The 24,723-nt window shown below is 43.6% G+C and overlaps 1 protein-coding gene across 1 annotated transcript; it reads right to left on the reverse strand.

Moving 5' to 3' along the window:
* Positions 1–1,697: 1,697 nt before the first annotated feature.
* LOC126488343 (alcohol dehydrogenase 1-like) lies at positions 1,698–18,682 on the reverse strand. The gene is made up of 10 exons (XM_050121762.1): positions 18,394–18,682; positions 17,530–17,682; positions 16,295–16,396; positions 10,305–10,443; positions 7,346–7,433; positions 7,014–7,233; positions 6,599–6,859; positions 5,559–5,694; positions 3,448–3,586; positions 1,698–2,525 (listed from the first exon to the last, which is right to left on the reverse strand). Exons 2-10 carry the CDS (start codon positions 17,566–17,568, stop codon positions 2,501–2,503), a joined length of 1,149 nt encoding a protein of 382 aa, XP_049977719.1. The 5' UTR covers positions 17,569–17,682; positions 18,394–18,682; the 3' UTR covers positions 1,698–2,500.
* Between the last annotated feature and the right edge of the window lie 6,041 nt (positions 18,683–24,723).

Below are 24,723 nucleotides of genomic sequence, written 5' to 3' on the forward strand. Positions count from 1 at the left end.
TAGGTTGAAGTCTGTTTTGTTAGATATTAGGATAACTACACCAGCTTGTTTCTTAGGCCCAGTTGATTGGAAAGTGTGCAGGTGACCTACGGCTCATTGCAGCACTAAAACACATCCCTAGGAGGATTCAAGATGCTATTGAGACACGAAAAGCTTGAAACTGTGTGTAGAACTCATGTGACAGATACTACATGTGCAAGGTAGCATGAGATCAGTAATGCTATGCAGTACAAAACTTTACCCCCATCTTCTGTACGGTGAACATATTAACACCACACAGAGAAGAGCAGGCCTAAGAACTTATCATGCCAAGTGAAGGAAAGGAGGTAACTCCTCCATTTGAGCCCCTCAAGAGGCAGGCACCTAGCATTAAGATGCCTGGTGGTAGTGGTGCACATCTTTAATCTAGCACGTTGGAGGCAGAGGCAGGGGGAATCCCTGAGTTTGAAGCCCTCCTGGTCTACAGAGTGAGTTCTAGCACAGTTAACGCTACACAGGGAAACCCTGTCTCTAAAAAAAACCAAACAAACAGAGATGAAGACAGTGCTCACTGACCACCTAGGATGTGCACCAAGAGACAGACAGGGAGATAATTCAGAACTGTCTCAGGGTCTTCAGCTCTGCTCAGTCTCTGTTGTTGGCATGGCACACTCAAACTGTCGCCTGCCCATCTGCCTGTTTGCCTGCCTAGATCTGCTGTCTGCCCATCTACTCACGTATTCATCTGGACCTAGTTCCGCCCTTTTGTCTCTATAGCTACTGTCAACTAAGCCTGAAGCCTGACTCTACAACAGCCCTAATAGACCCTTCAGCACAGTAATTCTCAGTCTGTGGGTGGTGATCTCTTTGGGGAGGTCAAATGACCCTTTCATAGGGGTTGCCCAAGACCACCTGCATACCAGGTATTTATACTATGATTCACAGCAGTAGCAAAATTACAGTTATGAAGTATCAATGCAAACAATGTTATGGTTGGAGGGGTCACCATACCATGAGGAACTGTATTAAAGGGTCACAGCGTTAGAGTGATTGAGAACCTCTGATCTAGCAGGGGCAACAGCTCAGGTTGCTTCATTGTCTGCAAATTTATTTCTACTGGGTTTTCTGCTTCTTTGGACTTCTGAAACCCCCTGAAGTCTACCCCTTAACTCACGAGAGTCATTCTATAACTCCCCCCTCTCTCTCTCTCACACACACACACATTGTGTGATGTGTTATATGTGATCTGAGTGTTAACCGTAGTAAATATATTATTGCAATTAAAGGACCCCTGCTCACCACTGTCAGGACTATCAAGAAAAGCTGATGTTTCTGGCAAATTGCTGCTATTGAAACTGTGGTCTCTTGTGTGTTTATGGTTATTCAATAAATTCTGCTTTGTGCTAAGGCAAATGCATACTCATCTCTGTTTCTGACATAATATGCCCAGGATTTTTGTTGCTGGATGTTTCTGTCCCCCTAGCCAGCTCCCAACAGTTCCCAATTAACCACACAGAGGCTTCTTGTTAATTGTAAACATTTGGCTGATAGCTTAGGCTTGTTGCTAACTAATGCTTACAACTTAAATTGACCTTGACCTGTATTTCTTGGTACTTTTTTTTTTTTTTTGCACAACAAGTTCATCTTGCATCTTGTTAGGGTCCTGGAGAAGTCCCACAAAAGACCACCATCCACGTATGCAATAAGCCAGAGCGTTTATTAATAGCACGTGCATGTGGGGTTGCTCACCTGTACAAAATGGTGACCACCCTGAGAGGGACATGAAGGCTTCTTTTAGGCGCAGCTACGGGGAGTTCCTAGGGCAGTTAGGTAATTTTATCTATGATTGGCTTAAGTGAGTGGCAATTATGTTAGTATATTTCTAATTGGCTAAGGCTAGGAAAGGCTTGCTAAGGCTGTAGCTTTTCTATTTGGGGGCAGGCCAGGACAAGTTCCAGGCTGTGTTCTTCCTTGGCTGCCGTGGAGCTTTGTGGTGGTGGAGGTGGGGTGCTGGCTCAGGCCTAGAATACCTTGAGCTGCTGTTGCGGTCTTAAAGATCGATTATCCTTTGTTCATGACTTCCTCAGAAACAGCCTGCTCAGTTGCAAGAAGCAAGGACTGGGGCCTAATTTTTAACTGAGGTATTTGGGACCTGTCATGATATTTGCCTGGCTTCCTCACTTTTCTCCAGGTCTCTTGGTGACCCCTCTCTTCTTCCTCCCAATGTTGTCCCAGGCTGGTTCTCCTGTTTAACTTCTTCATGCCTACCTATTGGTCATTTAGCTCTTTATTGAAGCAATGAGAACAACACATCTTCACAGTATACAAAAAAGATTATTCCACAGTATGGGAGAGGGTAGGAGAAAGGGGCAGAAGGGAACGGAGAAAAATAGTTAACTTTCTTTAACAGTTTAATTTGTTAACATTGCATATGTGTGTCTTTCCGATTTTGATCTTCAAGAAGGTAAAGAAGCACCAAAGAACCCTGCTGAGGATGCTAGTGTAGCACATTGTCAGGATCTTAGAGCGAGAGAACACAGCGGATGCTGAAACACAGAAGAGCAGATGTTGATGTTACTGACTTGTCTGTGCTCACGGAGACAGCACAAAGCAATTATAGCATCTACCATTTAGGAGAGAGAATGACTCACCCATCTCCATTTCCCAGATTTACTCTTGTTACTGCCCTTTCTTTTACAGATACTGAAAATATCTGTAATGGAGGCCAGCAAAGAACTGTCAATCATGAGATCTGAATGTAGCAACGAGAACCAGACAGTACGAGAACAGACAGCCCGAGCTGTCCTGCCTCGGTTATGGGTGCATTTCACCCTGTGAGCTCTCGCCACTCTTGAGGTGGCCACTCACTGGTCTGGTGGGAACTGGAGTAGTAATTCTGTTTTCTAATTGTGAAAGGCCGTGTGAAAACAGTCATTGGATTACATTTTGAATTGAAATGTCAGTCTTTTTGTTGATGTTGGTTTTCTCATCAACTGAGGTGCTATGCTCTCAATAATTTCCAAATTCTAGTCATTGAGAAGAAGAGCAATGCACATTGTGCTTTATATATTAGCAAGTTCCCTAGAGCACAAAGCATCCTAAGTCCGCCATTCTAAAACATCCATAGTAGGGAAGTTTGCTCATCTATTCTCCCTTTTATTTAATCTTTTAAGCAAAAACTTATTCCTGAGCAGTTCTCACACTTGAGGTCTTGCAGTTGATGCTGGCGTTGGAGATAGAAATGTGATATCCAAGAATTCACCTGACAATTGAATTACCATTTACTGTCACATGTCATCATGAGGGTGGCAGAGGGCCAAGGGAGCATGGACTTTTCATAACACTTTGACTGAAAGTCACATGTATGTCACCACACCCAGGAACATCTTACTTGCACACACATAAGTGCATATGCACAGACACACATATATGCACACACACACTTACCCCATTCACACAAATACTGACCAGTTTTCCTCTCGCAACAATTTGAATGCTTTGTTGACTTTTTCAAAAGGCAGCTTATGGGTTATAAGAGCGTCTATGTTGATTTTCTTTTGTACGTAGTCTGTCACTAGTTTAGGGATGTCGTCTCTGGTTTTATACCCTGTAGAAGGAAAAGACAAAAGTAACAGGATGTGAAAAATATCAGAGCTGACTGAAGGCTCCCACAATTGCCTATTTCTAAAATTATCAAAGCTGTTCATTCATTGGTCCTTTTTTTACGTGTCAAAGCCAATGGTGTGTTGCTAGCAGAATCCAGTCACTGACAGCACTGTAATTTCCAGGGCTATAGAAGAGCCCTACTACCTATGTTCTCGTGACTATCACCATAACCCATGTGCCTAAAGCTCTCCGTTGTCTTCAGGGTGCGAACAGTTTCCTGCAGCACCTCTCCTCTGGCTGATTGACCAGACTCCTCTCCTCTGAGGCTCTAACATCAGCTGGAAGGTGAAGGTGGCAGGAAGTGGTTAGTGTCCTGGAAACAAAGGACAGCCGGGGGGTGAGGGGCTCTGAGCATGACTGCGCTGAGTCTCTTATTTCTGTCTTCCCTTTCACAAAGGAAGAGGAAAATTCTAGCACAGTCTCATTGACACTCACACACCCAAGGACATAAGGACTTCCCAGAAGGCCTCACCTCCTAAAGGGCCACAGAACCTCTCTCTCGGTAGCACCATTCTGGGGACCTCTAAGTTACTGACTCAGTGGACATTCAGCATCTGTACCGCAGAAACAATATGGTATCCGCCTACTGCATAACTGATTGATGTGCAGGGTTTTCACTAACCTGGAACCTGTCAGAATAACAACGAACAAGGGGACAGCCTCTGCAGAAGATTCTTTTATCTATATTGAAATAATTCCTCTTTTTAGGGAACGAGTTTTATGAATTGGTGAGATAACTGGCTGTTAGTATCCAGCATGCCTCAAGCCTTTGCACATGCACACACACTTGGTGTCATTAATAAATTAGGATAAACACACAGCAAGAAGGCACACATGGTGTTTGGGAATAAGGCACTTTCAAATTTCAACTTTGGGATTGGAGTCACTGGTAAAAATCAAGGCCAAAAATTGAGGTCTGGAGATCTGAGAGGCACAAGGCCGGTCAATCAGATACCTGGAGCCAAACACGTTCAGGTTTCCAGCAGTTGTGTGGAATCCTAGGGTCCTTCTAAAAGCCTGGAAGAGCCTCTAAGGGAGCATAGTGCCTGGCAGGAAACAGACCACAAAGCTTGCAGGATGTCAGGCTCATGAGAGGAAGGTGGCAAAGTGTCTTGTCTGAATAGAAGAGAGATTGGAACCAGTGGCCCAGTGATGGCTCAGCAGGCAATTCTCCCTCCGCTGTTTACTTCCCAGCTTCTGTCTTACTGAGTGGGCACTATTCTTGCTGCAGACCGTATAGTCCTTTGTGCTGAGCCAGAAGGCTGTATCTGATATCCCTTAGCAGCCACAGACGTGGGTCTGCACCCTGTGGCACACAGTTGAGGTCATCTTGGCTATCCAAAGCTCATTGCTTCCTATTTGATGTGAATTTCAGTTTCTTTTTTCTCTTGCTCTGATAAAACTATCCTGACACAAGCTGGAGAGATGACTCATTGGCTGAGAGCACTTGTTTCTCTTCTAGATGACCTAGGTTCATTTCCCAGTATCCACGTGGCCATTTACATCTATCTGTAACTTCAGCCCCAAGGGAGCCGATACCCTCTTCTAACCTTCAAGGGCACCAAGCACACAAGAGATGCATATACATACATGCAGGTAAAATACACATAAAAGAAAAAATGTATTGACAAAGCAAAACAAACCTCTTTTTTTTTTTGTGAAAGTTAACCACACCACACACATACACACACACTGACAGCAACAAAATGGACAAAGATAGACAGTTAGCTATAACTCAAAGCTGAATCATTTAGTATTCCCAGCATTCAGTTTCTTCCTAAATAGTGAGGAGAGCACAGCCCACCTTGCCATTTTCTGATAGACTGTCTTCTACTTCTTCCCCTCTTCCCCACTGTCCCCTCCGAGGAGCATGCAGAGGATTCTGGGAAGAGAAAGGAAACGGAAAGGCTTACCTCCCATAATAGAAGATTTCAAGGTTCTCCCTGGGAGAAGCACCATTGGGTCAAAGGAGAGCTGTGAACCTGTTGGAGCAACTCCCATAATCACACACACTCCGTAGCTCATATTGCAGGACTTCAACGCTGAGACCTAAATGCAGACACAGAATGGTTACGATCTCAGCAGCTCTGCATGTAACTTGTAGCAAGCCTGGTAGAAATGAAGGTCCTCTAAAGATGCCTTTGACCCTCAATTGGATCAGTAGACTACTAAAACAAACAGCCTCAAAGAAATGGGTATTGTCCCATGAACCATAGTCTAGGAGAGGAAAAGGGCATCAGCCAGCGTGGGCATTTGTCTCCTGGAGAAAGATCTCACAGTTGGAACAGCTTGCTGGCCCACCTTACAGGATGAGACTGAAGTGCAGACAGGACCGACCAAGGGCGGGTGGGAACAAACCTTGGCCAGGACTGCTCAGATGCATGTATCTGTTTCAATTTTGCTCTTACTTCACGACCTGGAATATGGACTTGGGGGCTTCACTGGGTCCTTCCCAATGTGGCCACATTGATTACATCTTCTTTTTTTTTTACTTTTGAAATTTTAATTGGGTCTTTAAATTGGCTTATGGAGGGTGGGTGGCCAGGCCATCTTGTGGCGCAGGTTGTGTTCTTCAAGTTTGATAACAATGCTGATGTGTGCTTTCGGGGAATATGTGGGAGACGTACTATGATCAAGTAGCATGCATGCCTAGAGTAAGCTGTTTAAATTCATTAAGATTAATATCTTCGTCTTGAAGATGAAGATATTATTAATTAGCTGGGAAGGCTGATCTACAAATGAAATGGGTAGAACAGTGCAAGGCATGCCAGTATGCTCAAAAAGGCTAGGTAAAAATGCATAGCCCTTCATCAGGTCTGGACATATAGAGCCAAGATTAGTATGCTGGAGGCCCTTGGTTCAGTTTGCAACACCCTTCCAAATAAAACAAGCAGCAGTAAACTCCTGACTTTAATAAGTTAGTGTGTTTGTGAAAGGTGCTCAAGACACATACCATGGTTTCAATGAGGCCGATGGCCTCAAAGGCAAAGTCAACACCCACACCTGTCATTTCCATCACCACCTCCTGGACTGGCTTCTGGAGCTTTCTAGGGTTGAGACAATCAGTGACACCCAAGGCTCTTGCCCGGCGAAACTTCTTCTCATTGATGTCAACCCCGATGATTCTAGAAGCACCAGAAGCTTTGCAGGCCATGACAATGGCTGAGCCGATCCCTCCGAGTCCAAAAACCACGCAGGTGGAGCCAGGGGTGACCTGCAGATTCAGAGGTGATCTTGTGTTAGTAGGAAATGAAGAGGGAGCAGGGGAGGCCTCTTTGGTTTTGTCCATGACTGAAGGAGCCTTCCGGCCATGTGGCTCCCCTTTTACCCACAGACAGTCACTGAAAACAGCTCAAATGTGTCCTTACCTGCGCTGTATTAAACACAGCTCCAAAGCCTGTCGGCACCTCACAGCTCATGATACAGACTTTGTCCATGGGAGCAGCAGCATCGATCGTCACCACGGCGATTTCATCTACCACGGTGTACTCCGTGAAGGTGCTGGTCCCGTAAAGATGATAGATTTTCTTCCCTCTGCAGGTAAATCTGCTGGTTCCATCCAACATTAATCCCGTCGGAGAGAGAATACTACTCCACAGACGGAGCAACAAAGAAGAGAAATGAAAAGACGTTTTCAGGACTGAGTCAACCCCTCTCCCGAGGAAAGCAAGTGAGGTAAGAAGTCAAAATGGGAACTAACTTCTCTTTCTCACAGAGGTTGCCCTTCGGGTGGAGGCAGTAGATGCATTTTCTACATTCTGGAAGCGGAAGCATTAAAACTTTATCTCCTGAGGAAAAAGAATAGAGAAAGTTATGCCAACTCAGGGGAGACCTGGAATACAGTCAATGCCATTGGGAACTGGTTAGAGCAGATGCCATCAATTTGTTGCAGAGGAGCAGGGGCATGGTATTTGAAGTTAATTATCACTCCACTCTGGGGTAAAAAAAATTCAATTTTAATATAAATAGACCTGCAAGATTAAAAAGAAAAGAATTTAGATATTTGCAACTCGTGGCTTTGAGGTTCAAAGACAAGAGGTAGCTACATCTAAGAGTGAAATCAGTCTTTGTGGTATACAAGGCTTGTCTGTTTGGCTCAGTGTTCCATGAGAAAAGTAGAATCTGTGCTTACTGATATTTATTGGAAGAATGAATCATATACGAGCTAAATTAGAACCAGCACTCATTATGAGGTGCTGTATCATACTAGAACTTGGGGAAAGGCGGCCTGTGCCCTACATGCTATTCTGTCATTAAGGAGCTAAGTTAATCAAAGGAATTGACCCTTTTCAGGGCATTGCTTCATAGGTGATTGAGATCAGTCTGTGCCCTGCCCTGAGCTACTCCGTATCACGTAAAACAATGGTTTTCAGATTGATTGCCCCGAAAGATGACTTTACAAGCAGCTTTTGACTCCTTTTGGGAAAGGAGGGAACTGACTGCTCCTAGGACACCATCCAGAGGTCTCAGCCCTCATAAAGCCTCAGTTTATTGGCTTGTCTTTCAGTTTTCCAGCTTTCTATCTTAGGTCCCCTGCAATGCCTTGCCTCTGTAACCGACACATATAACTGTTCTGTAGTTTCTACCCTCATATAGCCACAGATGTATGTACTGTGTGCTGTGTGCCGTGTGGTCAGAGTTGGTATTCGTAATTAGGATGGGAAGGGAGCAACTCACAGGTGCCCCAGCCAGGGCTTGCGATCAAGGCGATCAGGAACGCCTGGCAAGTTCCTGCCAACCAAACTGCTGTGCCGTGTGAACTTACTGTTAGTCAGTATATTCTGACATCATGGGAAGGCACAGATGTGTTCACCCGTATTCCTGGCATAGCATGCTCACAAAATACGTAAAAGAAAACAAAATAAAATCTATGGCAAACTTTTTGTTAGAATAATGTGATGTTATCAAGTGTTTGAAACAGGAAGGTCTGTAGTGTGGGGAAAGGAAATACGAAGTCTAGGAGAAACTCTTACACATGATACTACTGTTTGTATAATTGAAAACATTAGTGCAGACACACGTGTGTGTACTGAATAGGTTTCATGTTTTATGTTTGCCAATGTTGTGATACAGTGTATCTATTGTAATTCTTAGTTTAATTTTGAGTGGACTGGTGTGAGATAATATCCATAAAGATGAATGGGTAAGAATTCTTTTAGGCTTTAAAAAAATAAAATTAGAAGAATATGAATATTCTATTTTTCCATGAGGGAATTGAGCACAGCCTGTGAAGGACAGGTAAGAAGGTAAGTGTTCACACCCCTGAACTCCGTCTTCACCTGGGCTCTGAAACCCAGGTTGCCTATTTCTGTAGCTGATGTCTGGATGCAGATTAATGGTTTTGTCAACATATGGTGCATTTTGAGGTCTTTATGTTACCCCAGGGAAAGAGTCAGAGTGGGAATTAGGACAGGAATTGGTGCTGCATTGTAAAAAATGGAATCTACCTCTGGGCGGAGACAGGTCCTTGTCCCTCCCTTTAAAGCTAATACACAGGGCACAGCTGGAACCTGGCTAGGAAGCACCCACAAGAAACTGGGTTCAAGCCGGGCGGTGGTGGCGCACGCCTTTAATCCCAGCACTCGGGAGGCAGAGGCAGGCGGATCTCTGTGAGTTCGAGGCCAGCCTGGACTACAAGAGCTAGTTCCAGGACAGGAACCAAAAGCTATGGAGAAAACCTGTCTTGAAAAATCAAAAAAAAAAAAAAAAAAAAAAAGAAAGAAAGAAAGAAACTGGGTTCATCTGAAGGTGCGTGCCCTTCCTTTCTGGCACACCTGAAACCCAACACCATCCCTACCATACCCACCATGAGTTTGGAGTCTGCTCGCCCTTCTGAGACCGGTCTGGAAAGACATAGTTATTTCTTCTTTTTCTCTCAGATGCTGGCTGTATCCTAAGGATGTTCTCACACCCCATAATCAATGCTTTGGGATTCCCTACTCCTTTTTCTAAAGCTCCTCTCCTCGACCTGTGGCTGTATGTGCCTAGGGGGAGGGGGGCTGACCCCCATGCTGCCTCAGTTCGAGCAGCGTGACTTTCCTTCCTTCTCTTCTCCACTTCCCCTCCCCCTTCCTGTTTGCCTGCCCTGGTTCTTCCTTTTAAGCTCCAATAAACTGTCTTCATGCTTCTGTTTGAGTCTGTTCTTTGTCCTAAAGCTTATTTGTGATTTTTCTTAAATTCTTTCATTAATAAAACTAAGAACGTCAAGAGAGGACCTTGATTTCCCAGTTACCATTTGAAATCATATGATAGCTCTACTGGGGCTCCATGTGATTTCTGATAACACCTTTCCCTGCCTCTTAATTCCTTCCTTCCTCCCTCCCTCCCTCCCTCCCTCCCTCCCTCCCTCTTTTCCTTCCTTTCTCTTTCCCTCTCTTTTCTCTCTCTCTCTTTCTTTCTTTTGATTTATTTATTTATTATGTATACAGGGTTCTGCCTGAGTATATGCATGCCAGAAGAAGGTACCAGATCTCATTACAGATGATTGTGAGCCACCATGTGGTTGCTGGGAATTGAACTCAGGACCTTTGGAAGACCAGCCAATGCTCTTAACCTCTGAATCATTTCTTCAGTCCTGCCTCTTAATTCCTTAAGTGACAGAAAAGCTAAACCTCTTCCTGCTTCCCTGGTTAGCATCAGTATCGCGTCTAGTTACCTACCTGGCTTTACAGTAGTTACGCCTTGTCCGACACTCTCCACAAGCCCAGCTCCCTCATGGCCCAGGATGATAGGAAGTGGCATTTTGTCTTTCCCTTCCAGGATGTGGTTATCAGTACCACAGACCCCGGAGTATAAAATCTGAAAAGATGATTAAATACATTGAGATAAAATGACAGAAAGACAGACTCACTCTGTTCTCACGAATATGTGGATCCTGGCATCAGATCTTTAGATTTTCATGTTTAACTTTGAGTACTTGTAAAGCCAGGTGTGCTGGTTGGTTTTTGTCAACTAAACCAAGCCTAGTATAACTGGGGAAAGAGAAAGTTAATTGAAAAAAAATTCTTCCAACAGATTGGCCTGTAGTAAAGTCTGTGGGCATTGTCTTGATTAATAACTGAGGTGGATGGGTCCTGTTCGCTGTGGGCCTTGCCATCCTGGCCTGGTGGTCCTGGGTTGCATAAGAGAATGAGCTGAGCAAGCCAGGAGTGAGCAATCCAGTAAGCAGCACCTCTCCATGGCCTCTGCTTCAAGTTCCTGCCTTGATTTCCCTCAGCGATGGCGTGTGATTGGACAGGAGTAAAATGAGATAAATCCTTTTCTTTCCAAGCTGCAGTTGCTCATTGTTGAATGTTATTTTGTTTGTGTTCTGACACACAAAGCTTGCCTGGAGATCAGAGGGAGGAGCCAGCCACTAGTTAACCCTAGAGGCCAGGCAGTGGTGTCACACACCTTTAATCCCAGTACTTTGGGAGGAAGCAGGAAGATCAGAAGACCCTGGGCTATATGGGTTTGAGCCAGTCTAAGAGAGAAACAGAGTCGAGCATTGGTGGTGCACTAGGGAGGTGCAGATGGATCTTGCTCCCCATTTGGTTTGAGATTTCATATAGGTAAGAAGTCTCTAGGGGCTGCTGCTCTGCTTCTCTGATCTTTCAGCTTTCACGCTAATATCTGACTCGGGGTTTTGATGAATAAGACTAAGGAGGCTCTTGCTTCAGGTCATCGTGCGTTATCACAGCAATAGAATCCTAACTAATACACCAGGAAAACCAAAAGAAGCCCCTAGTGGGAGAGGGAAGAAAATGTTGTAAAAGAGAAGGTATAGTAGAAAAGGAAATGGGATTAATGAGTGTAATTCCTGCGTTACTCTCTACGGTACAGTTAACTCTCTACGGTACAGTTGGTGTTACTGTACCGTTTGCGAGCAGGGCAAGGGCCTGGAGATTAAAGGAACACACAAGAGACGTGGGTCATCTGTGAGAAGAGACTGCCGAATGCTGTTTATTCAACCTTAGGAAAAACCTTATATACCTAGCTGCTGCACAATGAAATTCCCTTTAGGCAGGTGGGAAATTACCAGGCCCGCGATGGAGAAAACAAGGCCCTATAGCTAATCACCAAGAGGATAGAGGGAGCACAGGAACAAACAGGATGTTTAGCTGGAAATTGCAATAAGTTGTCTGGCCAGAAAGTCCTCAAGATGAACCCCAGGAGGAGGGATAGACTGGTTGGGGGTTCATAGGCTCTAGAAGCAGACCTATTCCTATTGTCTTATTGCTAAAGGGACAGAGTATCAACCTGCCCTCTAAAGACATGCATGTTTACTCCTCAATTGGGGCATCTCTCAGATCTCTTCAGCAAAGCTCCTTTGTGCTGTTGACGAAAGCTAATGAAGAAACTCACAGCTGGTTAAAGTGTAGAGTATGTACGGCACTCTCTGCTGTCAGTGGGACATCTTCGTCACACACTTCCCCAAGACTGGGGCCATCTAGTGGAAGAGGGGTTGGAAAGATAGTAAGAGCCAGAGGTTGAGGAAGACCAGGGAGAAACAGTGTCCTCTGGACATGACAGGATAAATGCACCCATAAACTCACAGCGGCTGTGGTCACCAGCACAAGATGAAGCCATTCAGCATCCCAGGAGAGAAGGGTTCCCAAGCTCACGCCTAGCTGAGGAACAACTGACAGTTGGTGGCTGCCACGTGAGTCAGTTTTCTTTAGGAGGATGGTCCTGGGTAGGCCAACTGTGCTCCAGTGACCCACACTGTGCACATATGAGCAGCATAAACTGGTGCTGTGAGCCACAACTATTATAAAATAAAAGTACAGCTCACAGATCACTAGAAAAACCCACAAGTGTGCACCTTATGGGGAGCCTGATGTGCAAAGCTTTGGGAACACCTATCGTTTGGATAGTCACTGTCAATTCTGTAGAAATAGTCTGAAGTCACGGCTTTCTCCCTCCCATTAAGGGATTCATCCCAAAATATCCCAGCAGTGGATAAATCATCCTGTAAACCTGACTTATCCTGCACTGGCAACTGGATGACCTCTCCCACACCTTGGGGCCCTGGTATGGAAGCATTCACTTTGTTCTCAGAGTCAAATCTACATAAAGCCAGTCCCCCATAATTATCCTTATTGACAGGACTTATTGGCAAGAAAGGAGCCCTAGGCAGGAGGTACTGAACAGAGACAGTATGTCTGCCCTTACTGATTGATAAACAGGTTTGGGTAGCCCTGAGTTCTTTAACAGGCAACTCAGGAGAGTATGACCTACTGGCCTTTGTTCTACCCTAACAAACTATTAATATTCTCTACTTACCTTCACCTTTCATTTGACTCATAGTCTTAGTCTAGGTAATTAGCTGTTTGAAACTTTACCTCTAAAATGTACAGGACAAAGGCTTAGCTCGCTAAACCAGCCCCAGAAACTGGACCCAGTGAGCTATTAAGAAGAAAAAGGACATGAAGTAGGAAGAGGATGGGGATGTGGGCAGGGGTGAATATGATCAAAACATATTGCATGCATGCATGAGGCCCTCGAAGAATGAATGCAATTATTATATTAAAATACCTGGTCATAAAATTATTGAGTCTTGCAGAGAAAAATAGGTTACAACTTCAAGTGACATCATTGTGCCCACAGAACACAACACGGAGTTTCTCTTGTCTTCATAATTTTGCCCCGACTGCCTTAACTTGGCAAACATCACTAAAATCTTTCCAGCACTTTGTTACAAACTGTGGGATGTGGTCAATACAGCAGGAACTTTAGGGCATATCTTGTTACCTGAACTCACAGGGAGGGAAACCTGGGTAACATTTTGGTGTTCTTCCCTAAATTCCATGCCAAGAAGTAAAACAGTCTAAACCCCAAGCCTTTCTGTGACAGCTTTCCCATGCCCATCCCGCGTGCTGTTTCATGATACCAGCTAACATTGCAAAAAGGGACCTGGAAAGGCCTTTGAAGCCATCTCCAAAGGTTCTTCTGCCCTATACAGCTTCCTTGTCTTTTCCTCTTTGCAACAGTTTTCTTTCTCTAACTGTTCCAATTCAAAAGGTCACTTAGTTGTCCTCAGGGGCACAGCTGATGGAGCTGGTGGCCAGTCAGATCAGTTTCAGACTGCATATTTCCCTTGGCAAATGTTGACAGAGCTAACAAGTTTTATCTAGACATTCTCTTTATTTTTGTTATTTTTTTTTTTCTGGCCCGCAGAAATTGATCCTTGGAACGTTCCAAATTCTTTGTAAAATTGCTCTTTCGCTTTGGCAATCTGCTCACTTTGATGTTATTTTCTTTATTCCTCTGGGCTCTTCCCGGATGGGAGATGTTTATCTGTGTGTTTTCTTGGTCTGTTTATTCATGCCATTGATCCAAGCAGTTACCTGGCAGTCCCATCCCTCTCTGTCCTTTTGTTTACTTGATGCTTCTAGTTGCCCCAGAATCTCATCTCTCTCTGCCCTTTTGCTTGTTTGCTTTCTGTTTTCAAATGCCCTCTCTGCTTGGTCTTGAGGGAAATCAGTCTAGTCCGGTCCACAGCTTTAGATCTGCAGAGATTCAGTGATGTCAGCGTGAACTATTAATTGCATCTTTGCCCGGTTTTCTGTGTTGAGTTTGCTGCTGCTTGCTCACAGAGTTCCAGGCCTCTCTTAAATGCTTATCACCAAGATCTTGGGTAAGGTTTGGGTGTGGTCTGCTTCATGAGAGGTTCACATGCTAGACTCTTACCTCCCAAAATAGCAAGTATTGAAAATCAGCAATGGCTTCAATGCATGGGTCAAGAGCACTACCCTCATGAATGGCTTAATGTCTTTCTCAGGGGACTAGATGGAGAGGCTTGTGAGAAGATTTATCAGTTAAGAATGCTTTCTGCTCCTGCAGAGGACCTGAGTTTGTTCTTAGCACTGAAGTTGGGTAGCTCACAACTGTCTGTCTTTCCAGCTTCAGTGTATTTGTGGCTTCTAGGGGGCACCAGCACACAAGTACACACACACACACAGACACACATACACACACACTTTTAAAATGAAATGTATCTTTAAAATGGATTAGGTTTCATGGGATGTGTTAGTCTAGCAGTCCCCAGTATAATAGCACATGGAGGGAGGTAGTCAGTTTCAGATGAAGCCATGAATTCACAGCTTCTATCTTTATGAAGAGAGAGACCAGGAGCTTCCTTCTCCTTTCCATGTCCCCTCTTTCTCTCTCACAGAAAGGTACAGCAAGAAGACGAGCATCTATCTATCTATCTATCTATCTATCTATCTATCTATCTATCTATCTATCTATGCCAGTATGAGAGCTTTTATCAGAACCAGGCATGCTGGCTCCCTCATCTAGAAGACTTCCAGACTCTGGAACTGTGAGAAAGTAAATCTTCTCTAAAACACACGCATGATGGTATTCTGTGATGATGGCCAGAGCAGACCCTGGTGAGGTGGTCCTGTCTAGAGCAAACTTTTCCTACAGTTGAGAATGGCAGAAGAAGGTCGGTGATTAATCTCTAGAACTCTAGATCTGTCATACCTGGAGTGGAGAACCTCCCAGGAAACAAGTGTGGGAGGGGGGCCTGGGCCTCATAGCCACTCCCACTGCAGCAGAGCACCTGCTTTTGTCTGAGTCTCTTGTCTCCTGATGTAACAGAATATCACCGATTATGTCATTCTGACCCTATCGGTTTATTTGGCTCACAACTGTGGAATCTGGTGAATCTAAGACCATGGTCTCTCACCCAAGGGCCCACCTTCTGTTACAACATGGCAAACAGCAGATGAATGTGTGTGATATAGAGAGGTAGGTGGGTGCAGAATCGTGCTTTTGTTAGGAGCCTGTAAGTAATCTCTTCCTACAAGAACAGCTTTAATCTATTTGTGAGGGCCAAGGCCCCACGATCTACACACTTACTTCTTAGAGACATTCCTGGAATCATTATATTGGAAACCACACTTTAACACAAGTCTGGGAGGACACCTACAGCCACTGAATAGTTATATATCAGAATAGCTCTGTAACTGTCAAAAAGTGAACTTTAGGAACCAACAGTTGTGTTGATTTCCACCAATCTTACTTTGTGTGTATATGACTTATGTGTGTATGAATGAGCTTTCCTATGTGTGTGTTTCCTGTGTGTATGAAAGAGAACTTTCTCTCTCTCTCTCTCTCTCTCTCTCTCTCTCTCTCTCTCTCTCTCTCTCTCTTTCTGTGTGTGTGTGCTTGTATGTCTGTGTGTGTGCGCCACACATGCACCAGAGGTTGAAGTCCAGATATCTGTCCTCATTTACTCCTCTATTTTTTGAGACAAGGTTTCCCACTGAACCAGAAACAGAGGCTCATCACTTTGGCCTCACTGGTTGACCAGAAAAGTCCAGGGGATTCTCCTGTCTCTAACTCCCAGTTACAAATGTATGCCTCTTGCCTGGCTTTTATGTGACTTCACTGATCCCTCCCCAGTCTGATTTTCAAATCCAAAAATCATTAGTATTTTAAAAATATTACCGACCACTTAGTATTTATCTGTCTTAGGTTTGTGACATTTTAACAAAATGCAACAACCTCATTATTACTAGACACCAATATCAATCTGTATATCATAGGAACTCTTAACTCTCTTTAATGTAGAATACCATGTTTCCTAAATTAAAAAATCATTGTAAACACACACACATATACGTCCATATCTACTCAATGTATCACCATTTATATTTACCTTAATTCGGACCTCACCGGCCTTTGGTGGATCAACTTCAACCTCCTCAATGGAAAGGGGGGCATTGGTTGTCCAGGCAACAGCTGCCCGGCATTTGATGACCTAGATGCATACAAAAATGAAGTGGTGACATGTGTTACTGCTAATGAACAAGAAACAGTGAGATAAGAAGTCCAGTTCCCATCTCCTACCCTGAGCAGCCATCCTGTTTGTCTCCTTTAGAGGTGAAAACAGTTACTTATTCATTGGAAACAATCTCTTGTGTCTTTTATGTATGATTAAAATAAAAACTTATATAAAATGTTATAATGTAAGTTCACATCTATACACATGTATGTATGTATGTACATATACATATAACACATATATACATATATATCACTTATACATGCATAGTATACCTTCTTTTAGCTGCAGAGAGCTGATTGGAATTCTTAGTTGATTTCTCTGTATTTAAAATTCCACAAAGTACCAATGTTGGTTTATGAAGCCCAGTTCTGCTCTCTGAGTTTAAATTCCTGCCTTGTATTTTCTACCATTGCTCACTTACCTGGAGATTACACTCTATGATGCAAAGAACCTGGTAAGAAAAGACCAGCAGCACCTTGGAAGTAACAAGAGAAACACTGCCCCTCCTACTTTTCTAGCCCAAGTTCATCCTAGTGAAATAGGGCATAGAACATTTAATTTGCCATTATAACGGACTTCCTCTGTCTTATAACATTGATTCATTTTAGTTTGCAAATCTCCAATCTTTGCTTTTCTCTACTGATTTTCCTTTATTGATAGATATTTTGGAGATAAGTATTTAAACATACTCTTTATAAACTTTGCAGGATTGAATAAGTTGCTTATCTCTTTAACACAAAAATAAAGGGAAAATGGGAACACAGCCTCCCCCTCCACTATCACTAATTATGCAATTCCCCAAAATTTTGGAAACTCATAAGGGACAGCGTATGTGCAGTGCAATGGATGAGCCTCACCCTGGGAAAGCTACCTCCGTGATCACAGTATTTCCCATTGGGGCTGTTTCTAAGCTGTTTCTTTAAATGATGACAGTTCTTATTTTGTTATGATTTTCATAGAGATTCTTCTAAAACTGACTTGCAAATTACCAGGAGTTCTTCCTTCATGCAAAGCATGCTCTCACCAGAGCATTAATTAGCAAAGCATATCTACTACCAATTATGACCATCCAGGAGACCGCATTCCAGGAGCTAACCCTGACTTACACTGCTGGGTGTTTTCATGGCGAGGCTGGCTTGCTCCATCTTTGCTTCTGGCGGGTTCAGAACTGAGGTCCTCTCCGTCTCTAGTGCTCACCTCCTGAACTGAGCACTGATGTCTTCTTATGCTCCAGAGTGACTCAACCACTGTGCATTAACCTGAGAGGGAGGGGAAGGGAAAGAAAGAAATGACAAATCAAAAGATGGAGAAAGGAAGGCAGGCCTGAAGCCAGGAAGGAAAGATGGGTGAAGTATAAGCAGGAGAGGAAAGGAAAGTATGGTTTTATATGGAAAATGAAGAAAATGATGAAAGAAAAACATCAGCTATTCTGAAATGAATTTTGCGCTGAGTAGTTTGCCAATCGTGTCTTCTGATCCTGATACAAGTGCTATCGACTTGTTCTTAATCACGCCTTTCTGTGCAGAAACTGAATTTCCTAAAGAATTATAGGATTAGCTTGCCTCGGGGTTTGAACACCATTTCCTGCTTGAGATGTTTTGAGTCTGGGCACGGGCAGGGATGGAATTATGAGGAGAGATGTACAAAACTGAGGAAAGAGAAGAATTTAGAAAGATAAGGACAGATTGGTGATGGATGCTCAGGTAGGGGTGGGCGTAAGAGGAGGAATGAAATCAAACAAGTTGTAGTAGCTCCACCTGCCTTTACCCGCCGAGTGCTGGGAGTACAGGGCTGTGCTGCCAAGCCCGGCAGATTTTAACACTTTGAAAGGAAAACACATCAACCATTAATGCAAATGAGAAAACAAGAACCATCAAAAACACGCACATATTAGGTTTTCACTGGCACAATCAATGAGACTTTTTTTTTTTTTTTTGTGATAAATCTTTCCTAAACGTACAGGTACTTACCCCAGACGGGAAGGATAGCAGACTGGAGGAACGGCTGCTCCAGGGTCCAACTTGTTGAACTACTGAGTTTTTATTTGGGTTACTAGCTGGAGTGAATGAAGCATGATTAATACAATCCCAGAGTCAGAAATTGGGGTTCAACCTGAAGGTCAGAAAAGCAAAGCAGCCAGTCACTGGCTCTTACTTCTGCCTCAGTCCAAAATGGTGATCCTGCCTCCAGGAATCTTAGAATGAGACTGTGTGTGAGAGCTGTCTCCTCCCATTTTATATTCCTCTCTAGGGCTGGTATTAAGGGCGTGCACCACTACCGCCCACTTTCTATGGCAAACTAGTGTGGCTACTGGGATTAAAGGTGTGTGCCACCACTGCTTGGTCTGTAAGGCTGGCCATTGGGGCCGTTTTACTTTTCTGATCCTCGGGCAAGCTTTATTTATTAAAATACAAATGAAATGCCACTACAAGTGGAGTGTTATTTGCAACAACAAGGATGACTCAAAAGTAGCTCATCACCAAGCTGCATCCGTGGAGCTCTCTGCACGGCTTGCACAGGAGTGGAACATTCCCAGAGACCGCTCTATAGCTTGCTGCTCAGTTTCTCTTGAGCAGTTACTTATGGCTTCCGCAGTCCTGGGGAACCTCCAAGCTTCAGTTTTCCCAGACTTGTGATGCTCACTCATTACCTCATGAGTTTTGGCAGCCTCTCCTCTTGCTCCTGGAGCAAGCGTTTCAGTTCAGAAGAAGCTACTCTACTACAGAGACTTCTCACGTTACTGCCTGTAATGACGCCTGACTTCACTTTTGATATTTGCAGCGGCTTTCAAGTCCCTGCGCATCCCTGTTCCTTTCATGTCTTCCATGTGACTAAATGTATGACCAATCTTCCACAGTCTCCATTAGTGTTGTTGGCCACGCCTCCCCTTGATCTTTGAAATCATTTATTTACCTTCTTGACAGTGTGTCTGATTCTCCCCAGCAAGCCCCATTTTGTCAGTAATTTTTTTTCCTTCCCTCCTGGCACATGTATGTCTTCACCTGTCCACATTTGAACCAATTTTATGTGAAAATTGTAGCCGGTCTGTAAGAGTGGTGGCCACTGGTACCTGTAAGTATGGGTTTCAGCAATGGTCAGCACAGCCGAGGTCTTATTTTGCCTTGCTAATTGGCCCCGCTGATTGCTCATGAACTTGTATTTTGAACTGTTGCCTTCTGGCTTATGTCTGTGGGCTGTGTTGCCACCTGTAGGCGAGCCTGCATTTGGAGCTAGGCTGCTTATTGCTGCATCTGCTGAATATTATGAAGTCTCTTTTACAGATTCTAGAAGCAAGACACTCGCTACAGTGTGACTACAAAGACGTGGTGGCTAGAATAAGAAATGCCTCTTCTAGGCTCATGAATTTGAACACTTGATTCACAGTTGTTGTTGGCATTTGGGGGAGTTATGGAACCTTCAGGAGGGTGACTCTTGCTGGAAGAAATACACCACAAGGGTTTTTGTTTGTTTTGCTTTATAATATCACTCGTCTTCTTGTTCTATGTCTTTCTCTGTATCTCTGGGTCTCTGCCTGTATCTGCGTTACTATGTCTGTCTGTGTCTGCCTCTGTCTCCATCTGTCACTGCTTCCTGAATGCATCTGTCACCCTGTCCTGCCTTCCTCAGCACGATGGACTCTCCCTGTGGAACCATGTGCTAAAATGGCCCCCTCTTTTCCTTAATGGCTTCTGGTCATGCTGTTCTATAACAGCAACAGGTGAGTGTGGAGCAAGCCACAGTTCAGAGTAGCTTTATGGAGGAAACAACTCTGGAGGGCATGGGTAGCAAGCTCAGAAGGAGCTTAGTCAAATATGGGCGTCGTGACAGGAACATCTGACAGATTAAAAAGGGAGGAGGATTTCGTCCCATCTCATCTCACCCTCTCATGGTGAGGAGGGGCTGAGGGCTGAAATGGCTCTGTCTGTGGTGGGCAAGGCTGTCATTCAGCCTGATCACATCTCAGCAAGCAGGAGGCCGAGACACGAGCTTAAGAATAACATAAGACAGAAGCTCCCTTACTTGTAGGGCAACCATTGTCACAGGGAGGACGCAACCAGATGGGAAAGCGCTTACTTGTGAACGGAGGCTCCAAAAAGGTTGCATGATCGTATTGGAAATCCAAAATCTACAAGACAATTTTTATCCATCAGAAAAGTAGAAAGGGCACCAACTGGTGTTGCACTTCAGTGACCTCAGCTCATTCTAAGTAAACTTTAACATCTGCTGACTTGTTAATCCTACTGCTCAAGTAACCGCTTTATGTGGAGTCTTGGTATGTTTAAATGTGGTGCCCTACACATGGGGGTGCCGCTGAACTTAAACTTCAAGCTATTACACTGTAGTGCAAGTTAACAAATGTGTAGCAGAGGAGAGGGTGGTATTCCTTGCTTTACTCGTCAATACAGTTGCCTCGCATAAATTCTGGAGAGTTACAGCCCGAAACTATCTTATCTAACAACAAGTCAAAGATTGGGCACCCACAACTCCTATTATGTCTAATTAAAACAATAATCATAGCACAATTAGGATTAAAACAATTCCTTCAAGGATTGTGACTCATTGTACAAAAGCCCCTTGGGAAGCGATAGTTAGATGCACTGTTTCTCCTTCATTCTCTGACTTGGGCTTCTTGGTCCTCACAGGGTGGAAACTGTGAGAGCTGACATAGTAAAACATATGCATTTTCTCTTGGCTTCCTAATACAGCCTCCCTAACTATTATTTTTTGAATGATGAGCATGATATACATAGAGTACCTTAATCCCTGAATATTCTAGAGTTTTGGAGAATTTTTTTTCTCAGGCAACTTGATGGGACTTCTGATAGTTTCAGCAGGACGAAGGACAATTGGTCCCCAGAAACCATGCTGTGAGTAGGGACTCTCAGTTTCGCTTACCATCTTCCCTGGGTGCTGGGAGGGAGCACTTCAGTTTGACTCTCTCCTGTTCCCAGGAGGTATCTGGACCTTGCCCTCTTTTCTTTCACTTAGTTATTTATTTTCATATTTTTAAATATCCTTTAAGATTAACCTGCAGTGGTTCTCTGAGTTCTGTAACCTAGCACAGCAAAGGATCAGACCTGAGGACAGCTCATTGGAACAGCTTATTGGCTGCCGTCAGAGAGATGAGTAACCTATCATCCACTGGCTTTGACTGACATCCAATGTGGGAGGCAGTTTAATGGAACTGCGCAGTGGGCTCTCTGCTTAGCTTGAGGTAGTTTGTATCAGAACTGAGTTAAACTGTAAAAGACCAAGCTGGAGTCCATGCAGAGCTGGAGAATTGCTCAATATAGAAAACTGACATGTTGAATATGAGAAAAATCCATGTTTGTTATTAGAGATTAATGTCTAAAATTAAATACCCAAATAATCAATATAGATGAGCAGATGAATTATACTGAAAAGTCTCAAGAGAAAAATTATGCAAATTATACAATTAATACAAAAATAAATATTCACTATTTTTAGTCATCAAGGAATGAAAATCAAAATTGCACTAAGATACCTTTACATCTCACCTCAGCCAGAGTGGCTATCATCAGAGAAAACAAACCACAAACCAATTGTGCAAGGATACCCTGACTGTAGATCCCTTACACTGTGGGCGGGAATGTAGATCGGTGTAGTCACTATGGAAATCGGTATGAAGGGTCTTAAAAAAACTAGAAAAAGTGTTGCCATATGATCTGGCTCTCCTGTTCCTGGATATGTTCTCAAAGGACTTTAAGTAAGTACACTACAGAGATGTGTGCACATCCATGTTTACTGAGGTACTGTGTACCATACTGCAGATATAGAGCCAGTCTAGATAGCTGGATAAAGTATGATATCTATCTATCTATCTATCTATCTATCTATCTATCTATCTACTATTATGCCATTAAGAAGGATGAAATTGTGTCATTTGCCCCAAAATATATAGACTTGGCAGCGGTCATGTTAAGAGAAATAATCCAGACCCTGCGAGACAACTGTTACATGGTTTCTCTTATTACATACAGAATCTTGGCCAAAAGAAAGAGAGTTGAAAGAAGGAGAAAGACTGAGAAGAGGAAGACAGCCAGTAGGAGTAGGGAGGGAGTCAGAGAAGGGTAATGGGAATGAATCATATTAAAACACAATATAAACAAGTCTGACAAGGTCACAATGAAAACCATAATTTTGTATAATTAACCAAAACTAATAAGAAGCAACATCGGACTAAACTCTAGTCTAATAAACTTGACTCTGGTATGTAGTCCATGCCCCATTTCCCTTCATTATCTTTGTGTAACACTTTTGTAGCTATCCTTTTTTTTTTCTTGTATAAGAAACATGTTTACTTGAAAGAACAGTTCTCAACTTCGGATGGAAGAACAAAAACACATAGGACAACCAAAAAAATCCTAAATAATGAAAGAAGTTCTGGAGGTATCACTACCCCTGATTTCACGGTGTACTATAGAACTATAGTAGTAAAAATTTCATGGTATTGGCTTAAAAACCAACACCTTGATTAATGGGAATGAATTGAAGACCTAGACATAAATCTACACACCTATGGACACCTGAGTTTTGATAAAGAAGCCAGAAAAACACACTGGAGAAAGGAAAGTATCGTCAACCAATGGTGGTGGTCAACTTGGACATCTGCATGTAGAAGAATACAAATAGATCCATACTTATCACCCTGCACAAAATTCAAGTTCAAGGTGGATCAAAAAAATGTACCAGCATAAAACCAGATACACTGAATCTGATGGAAGAGAAAAGTGGGGAATAACCTTTAATGCCCTGGTCCAGGAAAAGACTTTCGGAACAGATACTAAGATCAGTAATACATGGGCCTTCATGAAACTGAAAAGCTTCTGTAAGGTTAAGGACACCACCAATCCAGCCTACGGAATGGGAAAAAGTTTTTACAACCCTACATTTGATAGAGGGCTAATATCCAAAATATATAAAGAAATTAATATGTTAAACCCCAACAATCCAATGAAAAATTAGGGGTATATATCTAAACAGAATTCTCAATAAAGGGATCTCAAATGGCTGAGACACATTTAAAGAAATATTCAACATCCTTAGCCATCATCCAAATGCAGACCAAAACTACTTTGAGATTCCATCTTACATCTGTCAGAATGGGTAAGATCAATTACACAAGTGACAGCTCATGCTGGCAAGGATGTGGAGCAGGGGGACCACTCCTCCATTGCTGGTGGGAGTGTAAACTTGTACAGCCACTATGGAAATCAGTGTGGTGGCTCCTCATAAAGTCAGGAATCAATCTATTCCAAGATCCAAGTACACCACTCTTGGGCATATACCCAAAGGATACTTTATTCTGCCACAGAGACACTTGCTCAAACATGTTCATTGCTGCTCTATGCATAATAGCCAGAATCTGGAAAAACAAAACAAAACCCTAGATGTCCCTCAACAGAATAAAGAAAATGTGGTACAGTTTCACAATGGAGTATTCACAATGGAATAACAACATCATGAAATTCGCAGGCAAATGGATGGGACAGAAAAAAATTATCCTGAGTGAGGTAACTTAGACCTAGATTTTATGGGTGGACTGGGATTGGCTGGGGACAGAATCAGATGGGATTAGGTAGGAGGAGATAGAATGGAAAGAGGGAGTGTGGAAGAGATGGCTGGAATTGGGGACCTTGTGGGAGTCAGTGTGGAAACCTAGTGCAGTGAAAACTTCCTGGGATCTATGAGGGGGACCCTGCTGACGACTCCTGGTAATAGGAATATGGAGTCTGACCTGACCATTTTTTGTAACCAGATAGGGTTCCTAGTGGTGGGGCTGGGTTGCCTTGAGCTGAGTTGTTGGTGGGGGGGGGGGTAGAGAGGGGAGCCCTGGAGGGGTCCTGTGGAGATTCCCAAACAACCCAGGCTGATGCTAGGGCAAAGGGTTGCTCTGTGAAGACTGACATGGGCCGCATTGCCGAGATCAGCATCCACACAGCTCATTGAGAATCTGTCCAGAATGAGCCGGTGCCTGCAAGAAGCCTACACTCCTCTTTGGTTGGGAAAGGTACTCTGCACTCTGCAGGCTACTGAAAGAAAACATGGACAGCAACCCAGCTCCTCTCAAAAAAAAAAAAAAGCTCAACCTACAATCTGTGCTGTGTGCAAGATGTGCTAGGGCAATGGTGGCACAGAACTTGTTGGGGTGGCCAAGCAATGTCTGATTTAACTTGAAGTCCACTCCATAAGATGAGCCCATGCACACACTGCCTGGATGGCCAGGAACTGGAGACTGGATATCCCAGAGACACAGGGTAGAACCAAACATGACTGGT

The sequence above is a fragment of the Alexandromys fortis genome, unplaced genomic scaffold (genome assembly GCF_014885135.2).
Source record: "Alexandromys fortis isolate MF-2015 unplaced genomic scaffold, M_Fortis_MF-2015_v1.1 scaffold_196, whole genome shotgun sequence".
NCBI lineage: Eukaryota > Metazoa > Chordata > Mammalia > Rodentia > Cricetidae > Alexandromys > Alexandromys fortis.